This window comes from Solea solea, chromosome 4 (genome assembly GCF_958295425.1).
Source record: "Solea solea chromosome 4, fSolSol10.1, whole genome shotgun sequence".
Lineage (NCBI taxonomy): Eukaryota > Metazoa > Chordata > Actinopteri > Pleuronectiformes > Soleidae > Solea > Solea solea.
In genome coordinates, this window is record NC_081137.1 from 15742942 (window position 1) to 15759959 (window position 17018).

Below are 17018 nucleotides of genomic sequence, written 5' to 3' on the forward strand. Positions count from 1 at the left end.
TAAGCTTGTTACACAATATGTATTTATGTTGTGACATTTTTGTTTTTATATCTTAGTGAGGACACATCATAGACATAATGCATTCCCTAACCCTTTACCCTAACCTTAACCATCATAATTAAGTGCCTTAAGTACTTTACCCTAACCTTAAAACCAGGTCTTTATCATGAAAAAGCACTTTAAAGTTGTGGAGCCCAGTCAGAATGTTCTCACAAAGATATAAAAACATGTACGCACACACACTTCCTAATAGGAAGGACACTGCATTCATTTCCATTTATTTAGACAGCCTAAACAAAGTGTTAACCCTAACAGAAATGAGGTTCCCCCTCATTAGGACTTGGTTTTGGTATCCATGAGGACTACTGGTCCTGACAAGGTAAGTGTTTATTGCCTAAAAAGGCCCTATAGAGGCAATTAACTCAAAAATACAAACATATGTAGACCACACGTATGCCTGCGCACACACACACCTCGGTGCAGCCTCGTCAATGTAAATATCAGCATTCACTCAATTTCATATGAAAGAAAAACCAAGAGCCATTTCGAGGTAATTCTGTTTAAAAATAACAGTACAAAAGGATTCCAGTATATTTTCCAGACAGTTTGGTAATAATTACAGTTGCAGCATTCAAAAATAAGGACTTCATGAGTGGGTTGCTTTTAGGAAAATGTCAACCATCACTTCATCACAAAAGTGTTTTCACTGAACAGTGTGTGTGTGTGTGTGCATCTTCTCTTGTTGGGACATTTTGTATTTATTTCATTTTAGGAGCAGCAGATTCATCCTGAAAACATGCACATGTTCTGAAAAAAAGGCTGATAATAAGGCATTTGAATATTCCGCATGTTGCTTTGGTTTGAAATGTAAATCCTCCAGAGGAGCGTCAGTGAAATCAGGCTGAATGTACCGCGTCTGTCTCTCTTCTTTAAAATTATAACGTTAATTATCAACAGACCTTTCTTTTCTTATCAGTATAAAAAGGAAAAAGAAAACATTTAAATGTCATTCACTTCCATGGAGTTTGGAGAGGCATCAGGGTGACAGTGATCGTAAAATCTACTCTACCGTGTAACAGTGTTGGTCAGAGTGAGGTGACCGGCACCTCCAATCTCTGCTTAGTAGCTGAACATTTGCTGTGCGGTGCTGCTCTGCTGCCCGTGCTGCTGGTTCTGGCCAGGTCGACCCGGGTCCGGACCCTGGTTCTGGACCTCCTGACTCTCACTCTGAGTTCCCTCCACCACGGGGACGACCTGGCTGCCCTCGGCCGCGGGTACGGGCCTCCAGGCCAGAGTGGGTGCCTCCAGCTGGTGACCCATGGGGTTGACCAGAGTTGTGAGGTTGATGAAGTGGGCGACAGACTGAGGCGCCGCACCCCCACCGGGACCCACCGTTTCCGGGACTAGTTCGGCGGGACGGTTGTGGAGCATGGCGGAGCCACTGATGGTGTCGAAGGTGACGGTGAGGATGGAGTTGTCCAGCGTGAGCGGCCGGTCGCTGGCCGTCAGGTGACCCACGGCTACAGGCTGCAGGCTGGTGAACTGGGTGGGGGCGTGGCTCGTGATGGGCGTGACGGTGATGTTGGTCAGCCCCACCGAGTTGTTGGGCGAGGTCGCAGATTGAGCGTTGGGGTCGGCAAGAACCACCACCTGAAACAACAGCGGCGGCACAGTAAGAAATACACAATGATGATAGCATTTCATCTGCTGATTTAGTATTAAATATACAAGGTTAGGTGATTGCTGACCTCTAATCTGTTTTCAAATCTCCATCTTCTGTGTTCACATGCGTGTATATGCACACTCTGACCACTTTATTATGTAAATCTAGTCAACAAATATCTTATGAGTCAATCACATGGCAGCACCTCAGTACACTTAGACATGTAGACACGGTAATGAGTTCAAATGGAGCATCAGATTGAGGAAGAAAGTTGATTTAAGTGACATAATTGTTGGTGTTTCAGAATCTGGGATATTCACACAGTACACGTATAGTAGTATTATAAGTTGAATGCTGTAAAGAGTGACAAATGAGAGATAATACATCTCCAGTGTCATCACATTAGTTCATAAATCAAATCAACATGGGTTTTAAACATAAAAAAAATTAAGTAATAATTCACATAATTTAAAGGTTCCGAGGGACATTTTGTGCCATTCCGTTTTTTATTGTCAAGCCATTTTGTCTGTGTTGAATGAATATAGCTCAAATTTGCCAGAAGATGTTAATTTTGGGAAAGATTTAGAACTAATATTTAATATTTTTACAGCAGTTTTTTGGGAAGGTGACATTTTCTGCCACTAGGAACAAATTAGTCACTTTTTAAAAACCCAAACCTATCTCAGGGCCTAATAATAATTACAATCAAATTCTCCTTGAAAGGTACTTTCTGGAAATGATTGTAATATTTATAGAGTTGTGTAAACATACTGGCTTTTAATGGGTTAAAATCTCAAAAATACAATTAATATTTAATACAGGTATTTCAGGCTGATGTAGATTTAAAAGACTGACTCATTTAAAGTGGAAAAAAGTTTTTCGGAAAGTGACATTTTCTGCCACAAAGAACAAATTAGTCTTATTAAATATATTAAATAAATAAATAAATATATATATATATATTTATTAATATTCAATGAACTCTTCAGGGTTAATTAGATTTACACCTTGTATTTCATAATTACCCACTTTTATTTTGTGAATGAATGTCCAACAGTTACTGAATCATACTGAACTCTGAGCAGCTGAAGTAACACGGAGCCAAATCATTGTTGCTTCTGTGAATGTTTTATTTATTCTTTCCATCAGCAAACAAAGTGCAGTTAGCTTCTTTCTGGGAGTTTTTGGCTCACTTTTAACCAGGACACCTGCTGGTTATACTAGTCATCGTTTTTTTTTAAAACAAACAGACGTTAGAAATGTTTATATAACGAGAAGCGGAAGAAGCTGTAAATGTGTGTTACCTGCTGGATGCTCTGCACAGCAGAGCTCGTCTCAGTTTCATCGCCGACGATGACGGTGTTGAACTCCGTCATAGGTTCATGCCTCGGCTCGGAGAAATCGACAAATTCGTCGGACTCGGAGAGCTCCGGCTCAGCCGGAACCCTCTGCCTCTTTTTGGAGTGTCGGTACGGTCGGCTGGGCCTCTCTTGACATGTGCCGTCTTTTTCCAGGGTCAGAGTGGACTGAGGGGGAGGAAGTGACATTGTTTAGATTTAATTCATTTAGAAATGATGCATGAAACCAGGCTTCATTTCACTCAGATTCATGTTTACAGTGTTGTTGTTTTTTTTTTGTCGCAGTCTCTGTGTTTTTCCTTTGCAATTTTCTCTCTATGATGAATCACTGTTGTATTCTGTTAACATTTCAGCTGATGTCATCCTGCCCTGGTCTCTGATTGGCTGGGATTGTTAAGTCATTGTTGCAAGATGGAAAAGAGATCAGGGTCTGGCAGGTTTCCTTGACCCGTGTCTTTGAAGACTTCAGACTGCTGATTGTGAACCATTTAGGGCCGCAAAACTCATCTGCAGTGATCAGACTGAAAACCATACGGTGACCAGGCAACACATTAGCATCCCATTTATTTATTACCTTCACCAAAGTGTTTGTGTTGTTTTTTTTGACAGCATAACTCAAAAAAGTAAAGGACAGATTATTCTTTACATTTGTTGGGGATGTATGTCATCACTCAAGGAAGAAATTGTAGATTTAGGATTTTGTTTTAAAACAATTATTAGCCTTGCTACACAGTGCCCAAAGTGCTTTCTTTGGATCCATTTTCTCTGAGCCGGTAATTGAGCTGAAAAGCTTTTTGGCACCTCAAATATAAACCAGCTTCTTGATAATCAAGATGAAATTTTGTATCTTATTTTATGTAACTGTAATCTGCATTATCTATATCTCAGATTAATAGCAACTTGTTTTCACCCCAATTGAACCGATTCGTCTCATTATGGTGTGCTGCATCAGGAAATTTGAAAATCAAACCTGCACAATGCTGATAGAAGAATCATTGATCGTCGACGTTTCCTGAAGATCATCAAACTCATCCATCCTCGCAGACACCATCTAGAAGGCGAACAATGACAGTTTGACAACAGGTACTTGGCCCAATCCATCAAACACGTGTTTAGTTTCCCAGACGGGAGTCACCTCAGGGTGTTTGCGTCGCAGGTGTCGGTTCATGGACGCGCGAGTGGACACCTTGGTCCCACAGAGGTCGCATGACTGGGCCTCCACCTTCTCGTGGGTCAGGTGGACGTGCTTCTGCAGCATGTACTCCGTCAGGTACTTCTTATCACAGGTGGCGCATGTCCACGTCTTACCCACTGCGGTGACAAAGAGGGAAGTGGGGTCAGTCCAGCATCCTGTGTTCCACAATCTTCTCATGTAAACATCACTGATAGGGGTTTGTACATTTACAGAAGATGAACACATGAATGAGTAAAACGTCCAAAAAGAAAGAGTGTATAAAAAAATTGACATGGCTTGTGAGGCAGCAAAGTAAGAGTCTGAAACCTATAGTAGTTTCTTGAATTGCCACCAGAGGGCGACTCCTCTGGTGGCAAAAGGAAGTCATGCAGTAATAATGAGGCAACTTCTTACTCGATTTCTAATATTTGAGGTCTCATTCATTAGTTTCAGATCTTTAGCGACACAACATGATGTCCATTTTTGGGACATGGACCCTGTGATTGGACAGATAGTGCTGTCCAATAGAAACCTGGTTGCAGGTGTAGTTGGACATGTAGTGGAAAAAACTCTCTGTTCTTCCAAATATGGTTTCCTCTGGTGTTAAAAGAAGAACATGGAACTCATGGCTTCAAAACAGCAACTCACAAACCAACAGGTAACATCACACATTGAATGTGACTCTAATGGATTTTTCCCTCTGGGTTTCAGACTCGATTAGCAGGTGTTTCAATTTCTGAGTGGGTTTGGCTCTAAACATACTGAACTAATCAAAGAGGTAAATTACAGCGCTGGGCTTGGAACTGGCTTAAAGCCAGTGTAACTGTGTGACTGAGTGGTGTGCAGCAGTGCGGCACGAGGAACCTGCCTGTGTGGATGAGCTTGTGCGTCTCCAGAGTCGTCCGCTCGCTGAACGTCTTTCCACACAGCTCACACATGAAGTCCTTCACACCTGCAGACACGAGGGAGAGAAAGAGAGAGAGAAGACGCAGACACGTAAACTATATCTGCCTGTGAAGATGGTGCTGCCACTGTCAGTCCACGTGGAACCAACTCCTATGACGCATTAATAATAAATCTGAAAAGGCCTCTCCATACTGTACGAGTTTCACGTCTACAGAGAATTCAAATTTAAGCCTGATTTATAGCCCATTGCTCACCACGTTTGATAAATGATAACACATAACTCTGCGGTGCGCGACTTTTAAATATAAACAAATAGTTTCAAACGGGCTCCAAATGAGTTCCCACAATACCGACTACGCCTATCGGCTCCACATGACTGCACTGCACACAGAAGTGATTCCTTTTATGTCAAGACAGACAGAAAGAAACGGCGACTTTGCACAACATTAAATTGTTGTGAATTCTTCTGCTCAAAACCCAATTATCCAGCAGTTTGCTAATAAAAGCTTCTTGTCGCAGCCCGTCTCTGTGCTACTGGTGCATACACACAAACACTCCCTCAGTCAGGTCTGATAGTATTTCCTTCCATGCGTGTGTACGTCATGGAGCATGGTGTTTCATGCACATGTACCTGATCCTACGTTCTGTTCCACTCTATCATGACACATTTTGGGGCTAACTCAAGACAACTGCATAGTGTTTATACAAACTGTCAGGGATGAGGCCAAATGACAACATCTGCATCACGCCGGCCTGCGGCAGACGTCTGCGTACTCGGCCATTTTCTGCTTACCTGTGTGTCTCTTGTAATGTTTCAGCATGTTGACCTTTTGGGCAAACTTGCGGTTACACGCCTTGCACTCGTACTCTTTGATGCCCTTGTGAAGCTTCATGTGATGCCTCAGAGCGTGTTTGGTCTTCATGCCTGCACAGGAGAACATTACCTTAAATTGGCGACAATCCAAACATCAGCCATGTCTATGTCGACTCTGTTGTTGACGCGGTGGAGAGAAAGAAGTCGCGCAGCGTGTGATGCGGCGGTGAGAACCTCACCTTTCCCACACTCTGCACATAGAAAGTCCCGGATGTCGTCATGGACCCTGAGGTGCTCCTTCAGCATGTCTTTCCTCGCAAACGATTTGCTACACTTGTCACAGCTGTGGCTCTTTACACCTGAATGACCAAAACACAGTCTCATTGATGCAAAACCTGTGTTTCAAGTGTTTCAAGTTAACTTATCTTCCTTTTTCTGTCCAATTTAGGTCACAAATGTTTCACAAACGTTGTGGTTTAACCACCAACAGCAAAATTAGTGTCAACATCATCTTCCACCTTGCAAGGCATTATAGAAACTTTCTAAACATTCTAAAACACATGTTTATCTGAAACTAACAAGAAGAAGAACACTCACACAGTCTCTGTAAACCAGTTGCAAACTGAATATTCAAGGACAAAAAAAATACACGATTAATCGATGAATCGGTTATTAATCGATTACTAAATTAATCGACAACTATTTTGATAATCAATTAATTGGTATGAAGCTTTTTTCATGATTAAAACAAGATTTCTGATTGTTTAAGCTTCTTAAATATGAATATTTTCTTAATTTCTTTGCTCTGGATAACAAATTAATCATTAAAAGTCAATAATTTTGGTTTGTGGACAAAACAAGACATTTGAGAACATCATCATTTCCAGGTTTGACGAACACCGATCAACATTTTTTATGGTTTTCTGATATTTTATGGACCAAACGATTCATCGATTAATCGAGAAAATAATCGACAGATTAATCGATTATGAAAATAATCGTTAGTTGCAGCTCTAAATACACTTAAATCCTAATTGCATAGATGTTCATTGTATTTAATATGATAACAGAAGCAACGCGTGACCATTTGTTCACCATTATTCTCAGCGATCAGAGTTCTGCTCACCAGTGTGGATGATCTTGTGTCTTTCCAGGTTCCCGATACTATTAAAGATTCGGCCACAGATCTCACATGGATGAATGTACCTTGGGGAAAGACGAGCGGATTTGACAGCAGGTTCCTTTCAGAGGTCAGTTTTACTCTGACTAAACATTTATGGATCCAAATTTCAATTAAATTAAATTAAGTTCAGTTAATTTCAAATTCAAATTCAGTTAATTAACACTTTTCCTCTCCTAGGATTGGCTTTTTAATGGAGTAAAAAAAAGGGGAATAATCTATCAGTATTGGTCTCATACAATAAAATTTTAAATGACCATGAGCCCTAAATATCATATTAAAGCTTCAATCATGAAAGGCAAGCAGCTGTAAAGAGACTGCATAATTGTATGCTTAAAGAAATTAAAAACAGGCACCACTGACCCTCATGTAGACGATAAAACAGTAGTTTTATGAGTGAGAAATGTACAAAGAACCGAGTATAATTTTGTTTTTGAAAAATGTAACAAAAGCCGCCACAGCATTTTCATTAACATGTTGTGAGGTGTTTATTTTGTCCTTTGTGTGAGGAGAATATTGTTACAGTCGAAATATAGTGTTTCTAAAGTGTCGAGGTTGTGAATGCCACTGTTATTAACGGCTGAGATGTTTAAAATTGGTAAAAAAAAAAAAGACTGATGTCGGACATGAAAACGTGGCATCGAGCCATACTCGGTATAATCACTAGAGAACAGACTTGCTGACATTTTTGCCTCCATTTTATCTTGTGTTATTATCTCAGCCTTGACTCTACGCTGCTAAACAAATGTGTGTGTGTGTGTGTGTGAGCTGGGTCGTGTTTTCCTCTTACTTCTGCACTGCAGGGTCGGGCAGCTGCTCTCTGTGGATGACCAAGTGGGCGTTGTACGTGGCTTTCAGGGCAAAGCGGCGGTTGCAGATGCCGCAGCCGTAGCCTCGCTCTTTGTGCCGTTCCATGATATGCTTCAGATACTCCTTCCCCCTTGCAAACGACAGCTGCACACACACACAGAACCTTTATTTGCCACTGACTGTCAAAGATATACCACATGAGGGTTGTGGAGGCTGCTGGTGCCAATCCCAGCTGGCATAGGCACACCTGGGACAGGTCACCAGTGCATCGCAGGGCATTATAGAGACGATCAACCAACCACTCACTCGCACGCCGACAGGCAATTTAGAGCAGCCAATTAAACTGCCCATGCACAAACAAAGATATTTGAGTGGCACCTTAATGCAAGTTAAACACTGTGAGTTTATATAACTCCATCTGTTCTTAGTTTTAAGTATCAGAGGACATTAGATGTCTGTTGCCTCGCTGATTATTGAGCAGCCTTGAACATGTCAGTGAACTTGACCTGTGACGTTCTGCAGAGGATAAAAGAGGAGTAAAGACAAAACATTAATATTCTATAATGTATTTCCCCTTCACTTCTCTGAGCACGTTCTCAGATAAAGGGTCTACAGGCCTCCTCCTCTTCCTCCTCCTCCTCCTCCTCCTCTCTCAGCAGCACAAAGCTTACTTGACATTTCTTGCAATTGTACTTGTGGTGCTCCTGATCGTCCTCGTCTTCGTCCTCGTCCGTGTCGTCACTGCTGCCAGCCGAGATGCCGATTTTCTTGATGAAGCCCTCTCTCTCCTGCTCATCCATTAAGGCTATGTCCTGAAGCACACAAACACACACACACAGAGAGAAAAAAACAAGTTAGGAGCTAAGGTGCAGAGAATGTGTAGAAGTACTGCGCATGAACTGCAGTGAAGTTTGATCACCACAGTCAGAAACCTGCTCTCACCTGCCACTCTATCATCATCTATCAGAGTGTGTTGATGGTGTTTTAGTCTCATCCACAGTGCCATGGAATGACAAGTTGATAAAGGATGTAATTACCTTCTCCTGTCTGTTTGACTCTGAGCAGCATAACTCAAAAGTTAAAGGACGGATTGAAATAAAATGTTCTGGAAATGTGGGCGAGGGCCTGACTGTGGGAACCCGAGTGGCCTCAGCCGAGTAACTTTCTCTCATTTCTTTCTGAAACCCTTTTGGATGCCGTTTGTTAAAAATCCTTCTCCTTCACATCCTGACAGCCATGAACAAATAAAGTAAAAATAGCAGGCTACACTGAAACCCATTCATCTGACCACTTTCTTCCTTTCTTTCCACTCAAAACACAAAAACACACTCTGACTGACAACCCGCTAGAAGTCAAGTGGAAGACGAAGCACCACCATAATCAAATCACTCAGGAGGGGCAGGTCATTCAGCAAATCGATCCGTTTGGTCCGAGTGAAATGACTGATCGTGCTTATTACAGGTGGACAACAGAATGTGATGAGGATTTCAACAAACAAGATAAAAAAAAAAGTAGTGAACCGAGCCTACTTTCAATGCAGAAAGACCTGATTGAAAACGATTAAAGTCCAGTAGATCTGATTTGACTCATGCTGCACATTTTATGAATATTTACAGCTGCAACGGCACAGCTGACGTGATGTTTTCATTTGTGTGTCATCGAGGTAAAATGTGGTCCTGCAGACACTTGCTGTGGCGGGAAGTACCACAGAGGAGGTTTGGCAACCATGTACAGGTGTGTGTGTGTGGGTGTCGGGACAAAATGTCACCGTGACAGTATTAGAACAGATTGTAAGATACAGTACAGTGGAGGGTGGTCGCCCTCTGCTGGACAACCTGGAAATCACTTTAAACTGTCTGATGTGCTTCAAGGCTTTACCGAACAGGTTTTCAGACGTTACAAAAGAACAATCACCTGCAACTGTACAGTAGAGTTTCACTGTGTGGTCATATTAAATAACAAGTGCATTCATGTAACTACTTTGGGCTATTTTTTTTATATTTTAATGTCATAGCAGGTTAGAGATTCAGATTTTGTACAATTTGTGGCATAGATTCTGTTAAAATCTCTTTCATAACCAAGTTAATGGAAACTGAAATATCTTTAAATGAATCAAATCCAGACCTTGTGAATCAGGATCATAAGGATTTAGGAAATCAGGGGTGTCAACCATCACAATATGATCTACAGTTCACACACTTCAGGTTACGTGGACTCACCTTGAAGTGGACGTGTATGTGATCCCGGAGGACGTCCACGCGGAAGAACTTGCGGCCGCAGATCTCGCAGGTGTACTTCTTATCGCCGTGAGTCAACAGGTGCTTGTTCATGTTACTCCTGCAAGAGAACACCTGTGCACACAAGCACGCGTCACTACACTCGCCGGTACTCACTGTGTGCACTTACTTTCTCCTGCTGACAGAGGCACCATGGACCTCTGGTGCTGTTCAGAAGTGCTCACCTTGCCACAGATGGGACAGGGAGACGGCTCCTTCCTGTACTTGGTCCCCTCTTCTCCGTTGGCCTCCAGCTCCTCTCGCTTCATGTGCTTTGGTCCTGTCCAGATGTATTATGGGATGAGTTCAGCAAAGGGCATTATGTAATAAAAAATATGGCAACACACAGAGCACAACACACACTGTGATACAGTTATTATAGTTTAGCTTTGATGTTGTTTTTTTTTTTTTACATTTATATGCTCCACTTGTAATTCGCTTATGACGCACTGGTGAAAGTTCTACGGCTTTTGACAATAGAGCTCCGGTAGCTGACATTACACCACCAAGATAATGCCTTGGTGGTGTAATCAGGTGAATCAGCCTCCAAACGCACTCACAGCGAGCAGAAGAAGACGTTGGGAACAAACCCAAGCAACGGATATCGTGGTTAACCATCGAAAAATGAGTCACCTGACGTCCGGAGCTCTACAGACCCTCCTAAATGTTCCTACCAAGGACCTTTAAGACGCGTTCCATGCCCTGCGGGTGACTCACCAACGCCGTGCCTCCTGTGGTGCTCCTGCATGACGTCTTTGCGGTAGAACATCTTGTTGCAGATCTCGCAGGAGTAGAGCTTCTCGCCGTGCTTCTTCTTGTGCTTGGAGAGGTTGCTGTTGGTGGAGAAGAACCGCGAGCAGATGTCACACTGGAACGTCTTGTCATCTGGAGAGAGAAAACAAACCATGATGTCACTTCAACTTGTTTAAAGAAATATAGCAACAGGTCGGTGGTTGCCGCTACCTGTCCGACAGTTGTGGAACTTTAAGGCATTGTCCAGGCGAAAGGATTTCTCACATGTGTTGCATTTGTATTTGTACTCGTGGTCAGGCTGTTGGACGCACATAAGGAGAAGGTGTTAGAAGAAGAAAAAACACAAAGCCTGGATGTGACGGGTTGGTGCGTTACTCACCATGGTCTTGCTGTGCTTGTAAGAGATGTGCTGCTTCAGACTTTCTTTGCGACTGAACAACTTATCACATTCATCACACTTGAACAGTTTGTCACCTGGGAGGAGACACATGACGGACAATTAACACGACATTCATCCTCAAGTGGGTTTCTGCTAGGATTCGGTGATTTTCGGTGATGCACACTCTTTATATTAAAACTACTTCTCTACACCAACCATTCCCAAACTTAAGAATGTCGGGAACCACTTTGACATCTGAAAATGAGGTCCACACCCAAACCTTGAATTACAACTACAACACATGAAACTAAGATCGATAATTCCCATATATATTATTGTTTTCACGCGGGGATGTAAAAATATCAGCGCAGATAAATACTCATTATAACAGCTGGGCTCCATGTAATTCCTGAAAGGCTTATTTTAATTAAATGATTATTAAATTAATAATTAAATTATTAAAATGAGTCAATTAACATTAATTGCAAACACTGCTGACCACGAAGAAGCCTTTAAAAAGCAGAAAATATGACTTGAACGTTGAATGGCGCCATTCACATTCACATCTCCTCCTGTTGATAACTAGAGAGAGAGAGGCTATAATTATGCGGATCAACAAATTTGGTGACACTGGCTAAACTAGGTCAGATAAAAATAACACATGGCTTTGTTTTATTCCTAAGATATTTATTCTATAAGGTCATTCTTAAAATCTATCATGCATTTTTTAACAACAATTTAAAACTTAAGGACCTTTCACCTTTGGGAATCGCTGCTCTACACATTCATAAATATCCATACATGAATTGTATCTAGCCAGTTGGCTTTACCAGGGTCATTACTTCATGATTCCTCATGGTGGCGCTTATCACAAGAAGTTCACTTGCATTATATGTCCTTTAGTTAGACACAATGATGTATCGTTATACGATTGTTAGGACTGTGTATGAGCAGGAGGCTTAAATACACTGTTAGGAATATTTCCATATTGATTGTCACAGCACTGCGGTGTCGTTCCACTCAGCTTGACGTACCATGAGATCTGATGTGTCTGTTGAGGTTGCTGCTGTTCTGGAAGACCTTGTTGCAGAGGGAGCAGCGGTACACCCTCTTGTGCTCTCTGACTTTGTGTCTCTTGAGGACAGGCTCACTCGCCGCAGCACTCGCTGCTGCTGATGCTGCTGCCGCCGCCACCGGCTCCGACGTCGCCACTGGGGGCTTGACATCTGTACACGTGAGGAATCCAATGTCAAAGAGGAATTTACTTTAGGTCGTCAGACTCTAAAACGACTATAATAATATTCACGTGTGAATATTGTTCTAAAATGTTCTTATCGGCATCAAACACAGCGAGATGCAGGTATTTGCTCATAAACCTGCTCCCTCTTCAAACAATTCGTTTGTTCAAATATTTTTTTTCCCAGAATGCCATTCAGTAAAACTCTGCAATACCCAGCACCTGTACAACGTCAGAGTGGCAGTGATGCAGTGACTAACATGCAGCTGTGAGGACCGTCTGAGTCATTGTTTACATTTTCTCCCTGTTGTGTACGCTGCTATGTGTTGTTGTTGTGTTTTGTTGTCTTCACTGATGTTAACACTCGCTCAGCTGCCCCTCAACGCGATGTCAGACACATTTTTCTACAAACTGGTCCAACAGATACCAACAGTGTTTTCTCAAACCCGACTGTGTGCTCTCACCTTTGTTTTTGCTCACGGTGGCTGTGGCTCCAAGCCGGCGTCCCTTGGTTCTCCTCCCTGCTCGGCTCTGTCCTCTCTTGGGGACCGGCTGACGTACGGGAGCGCTGCTCTCCTCCTCCTCCTCCTCCTCCTCCTCCTCAAATGGGGCAAGCAAGTTCTCTTCTGGGTCGACCGGAGGCAAACTCACTGTCTTCACCTCGTCAAGGTGACTCAACATGTTGCCTGAGATTGACAGAAGGAGGTAGGGGGGGGGGATACAGGATAATTAACCATGACACAGCATAAATAAAAATAATTCAAAAACCGTATCAGGAAGGAAGAGCAGATATTTGTAAGACAGTCACTGTTACCCGTGTTTGCCTCTTCATCCACCGTGGGTATGTGAGCTCGGATTTTCTCAGAGGTCTCCATTTTAGACATCAACACATCTGAGGAGAGGAGGGAAAAAAACGATATTAAAAGGCATTGGGAATTTAAAGAAGAGATCACTTGGATCATTCTGAATAGAAAAGTCTATAACGTCATTAACAGCTGAGTTTCTTTTATGGTGCTTCTTCAACAGCCGAGCCAGGAAATGTATCCACCAAATTGTGTTGGTGTACTGAGACTTCATGATTTATAATAATAATAAAATACAAATGTAATATAATAATATAATATAATAAAAATATAATGTTGAGTGATTTCTGTGTGTTTTCGAGTCACATTAAGACTTTAAACTCTGGAATACAATCCCACAACACATCCACACAATAACCTCCCTGCCTGAATTTGTCCGTTTTCTTCTTATATAAGATTTAAAGTGACCATGGGTGTTTGAAAGGTGCTTACAAATTTCTTTTTATTATTTATTATAAATAACACAGATTGTCGCGTGAAGTTGGAGCAAACAAACCTATTTTGGGGCAAACTCACCAATCTTTTGTGTGTGTATCAGATTTTATATTTAGTTTTTAATGTCAACATTAAAAGTAAAGTTAGGAGCATCAGCCTGGTCTTGTTCAGTAAGACTTTCTGATCTACCTGGTGGAGGTGGCGGTGGAAGTGGAGGCTTCAGCACAGTCTTCTCCATCTTCTTGGCATAGAAAGCTCCATACCAGACCCTCAGCTCTGTGCCTGGGAGCAGATCCTGAGAAACAAACAGCAGAGGTGAACCAGAACCAGAGCCAACACCGGTCTCCTATCAGAGGTTCAGGGTTAGGTTCAGGATGGATGCGAGTCACCTGGGAGGTGTTGAAGTACACGCCATCGTCCTGCTGGTAAGCCGTCAGGTTCTGGTGTTTGTGGTCAGTTGCAGGTCGCACCAGCATCATCCAGTTACAGTCTTCTTCATTGCTGGAGTCAAAACACACCACCACCCTATCCTTCTGGAAGATCTGCCAATTAGGAGGAGGGAAGATCTTAATATAGCAAAGATAACAGTCACATCTGTTCAGCTAAAATAAAGCAAATGCGTCCACGCTACAAGAAAACATGGCCAGGGCTCATCAGTCTCTACCTTCAGAGGAAACGGGCCTTCCTTCTCCAGGTAAGGAACTCTCTTTGCCTCAAAGGGGCCAAACCGAGTTCTCTTGACCAGCCGCCGCAGGACAAACACGCCCTCCTGCCCGTCAGCCACCGCTCTGATCTCCAGGCTGTTTGGTAGAGACGACCTGGTCCAAGAAAAGGAAAACAATACAGCAACGGTGTTTGATATGAAACTGCAGTAATATAAAGCAAGGCAGAGCATATGAAAACAAGTCATAAGTTTCAGCTTCTTAAATGTGCATATTTTGTATATTGAGCATCATTTCACTATTAAATTTGGGAAATATCAATTGACTTTTCCCACCAATATTTTAAGGACCCAAAAAACGAAATGATTATATGAAAAAAAGAATTGACAGATTAATGAGTCGTGTCCCGGTCCGGGCCTTTGCATGTTCTCCCTGTGTGTGTGAGTGGGTTTTCTACAGGTTCTGTGTGCACTTTCCAACCCCAGAGTCAGCCTCCAGACAGAGGTCAGAGGTCAGAGGTCAGTGTCTTGCAGGTTCTTGCTGCATGTCAGTAGCAGCGAGCTGCCGCTCACTCACCGAGCTCGGCTGAGGACAAAGGAGTCCTCGACAGTCACCAGCGCTCCCAGTTCAGGACACTCGGAGTCATGGTACTGACCACAGTCCTCGCACCCTGTGTCACACACACACACATATCACACTCATCATTACACTGGTCATATGACTGCAACTCATGATACTATTGCATTAAATGTAAACGGGTGGAGCCTCATGTATGTAATCTACTTTCATTTCATCCGATTTTCTGAAATCTTGTAGAAACAGGTGAACTAATATTAGTAGTTATGTGTTTGAGAAAACATTAGTGATGTTACCAAAAACATGTCACTATAATGTTCAAAAACATGCAACAAAGGACAAAGTGAAAAACATGAATCACATTATGAGACCATTATTAAGGGCTGATGAGGTCCTGGACTGACTGGAAAGATACACTAGACACTGGACAGCATTTTCAACTCATTCACGTAAAATACTGTCAATTTGTTCCACTCTAATAATAGACATTCACTGCAATGTTCTCTAAAATAACATGCAATAATATATTGCAGTATATACTGTACTGTATATAACCCCATATAGTATACTGTCTCATCCCCGACTGTCAACACTAACTGGTCTGTCACACACACACACACACATAACAAGGTTTTGGTCTCCATGAGGACTGCTGGTCCTAAGAACGTCAGTTATTAAGTCAGAAAAGGTCCTAAAGAGGAGATTCATACTCACAGATGAACTCATCTGGCGTGTGCTCAGCCATTATTCCAACCTATGAACAAAAAGATTATTTTAAATATGTATATACTGTATATATATACACACAGTATATACATATTTATGTTTCCTACCAGAGATCAGAATCAACACAGAGAGAAAGTGTGCACTCATAAAACGAACTACTTTTTGTGTCAATAAGAATTGAACTTGTGAATCTACACACACACATACACACACATTTAATCGGTGACAGTGAATGCAACACAGCTCCCTGATAAACACTGATGTATTGACCATGCCAGCATGAGCTGTCTTTAGGTGTGAGGCCAAACACACACACACACACACACACACACACTCAGACAGACGAAGCACAGCAGTCCGGTATAAACTGGGATCCAGGATTTGAATCGCTCCCAAAGTGTAGCCGGGTTTTAACTCCGATCTGCGAGGCTCCTCTTCACTGCACTGTAACAAAGAACAGTCGGCATGGCGGATGGACCGGAGACACAAACCCTCAGACCGGAGTCGATGCTCTTCGGCGGGAGACAGTGCGCAGAGGAGGCGGCGTAGGAAGAGTCAGAGCGAACAGGACAACGCAGCTGCAGCTCCACTACCACACTAAGCCGCCATGTTACACAAAACCGACGTGTATTTGTAGAAAAACACGTTACCTTTCTTGCAGTAGACTCTTCATTTAGCGAATCCTGACTCCGGGTTCCAATCCGCTCCAGAAACGGCGCAGGACCGGAAACGCGCCGCGCCGAGTGCATTATGGGAGCTGTAGGCACATGCTCGTCATACAAAGCAGCTTGATCAAGCTTCAGTTAGGTTATGTAAAACGTAATACTACAAGATGATACAGAAATCAATGGGAATTATATTTACAAATACATTTATGAAGTGTAATAAATAGAGTTAATTTCCTTCTTTTTTTTATTGAGTTTATTGTATGTCAAATGCCTTCCAACGCAGCTTCAAAGTGCTTTAACACTTAACACCTTTACAGCCTTACTTGATATTGATTAAATGCTAATTTCAGTTTAAATGGCAATTATTCTCAATTTAATCTTTAAATTGAAAAAAAAAACAGTCTCAATTTCTGACAGATTCGGATGATTTTATGACTTAAATTGCTGCTGTGTGAATTTGAAAGTATCATTAGTCTTTTTGTTATTATGAAACAAAATCTTTAATTGCCATTTAAATGTAGTGATGTAACAAGTGTAA

General features: G+C 42.2%; 1 protein-coding gene across 2 annotated transcripts; it reads right to left on the reverse strand.

Annotated features, from left to right (window-relative positions):
* Positions 1-543: 543 nt before the first annotated feature.
* On the reverse strand, positions 544-16561 carry prdm15 (PR domain containing 15). 2 transcript variants are annotated; one of them, XM_058627133.1, is made up of 24 exons: positions 16463-16561; positions 15801-15840; positions 15087-15180; positions 14513-14666; positions 14238-14390; positions 14038-14143; positions 13365-13442; positions 13015-13236; positions 12348-12539; positions 11314-11408; positions 11199-11232; positions 10899-11066; positions 10367-10461; positions 10125-10256; positions 8577-8717; positions 7886-8049; positions 7042-7121; positions 6155-6274; positions 5895-6026; positions 5064-5147; positions 4157-4332; positions 3992-4072; positions 2968-3189; positions 544-1650 (listed from the first exon to the last, which is right to left on the reverse strand). In XM_058627133.1, exons 1-24 carry the CDS (start codon positions 16559-16561, stop codon positions 1120-1122), a joined length of 3393 nt encoding a protein of 1130 aa, XP_058483116.1. In that variant the 3' UTR covers positions 544-1119. The 2 variants fall into 2 exon arrangements, with proteins under 2 accessions (XP_058483116.1, XP_058483115.1); XM_058627132.1 differs by having other exon boundaries at positions 11145-11232.
* Positions 16562-17018: the final 457 nt, after the last annotated feature.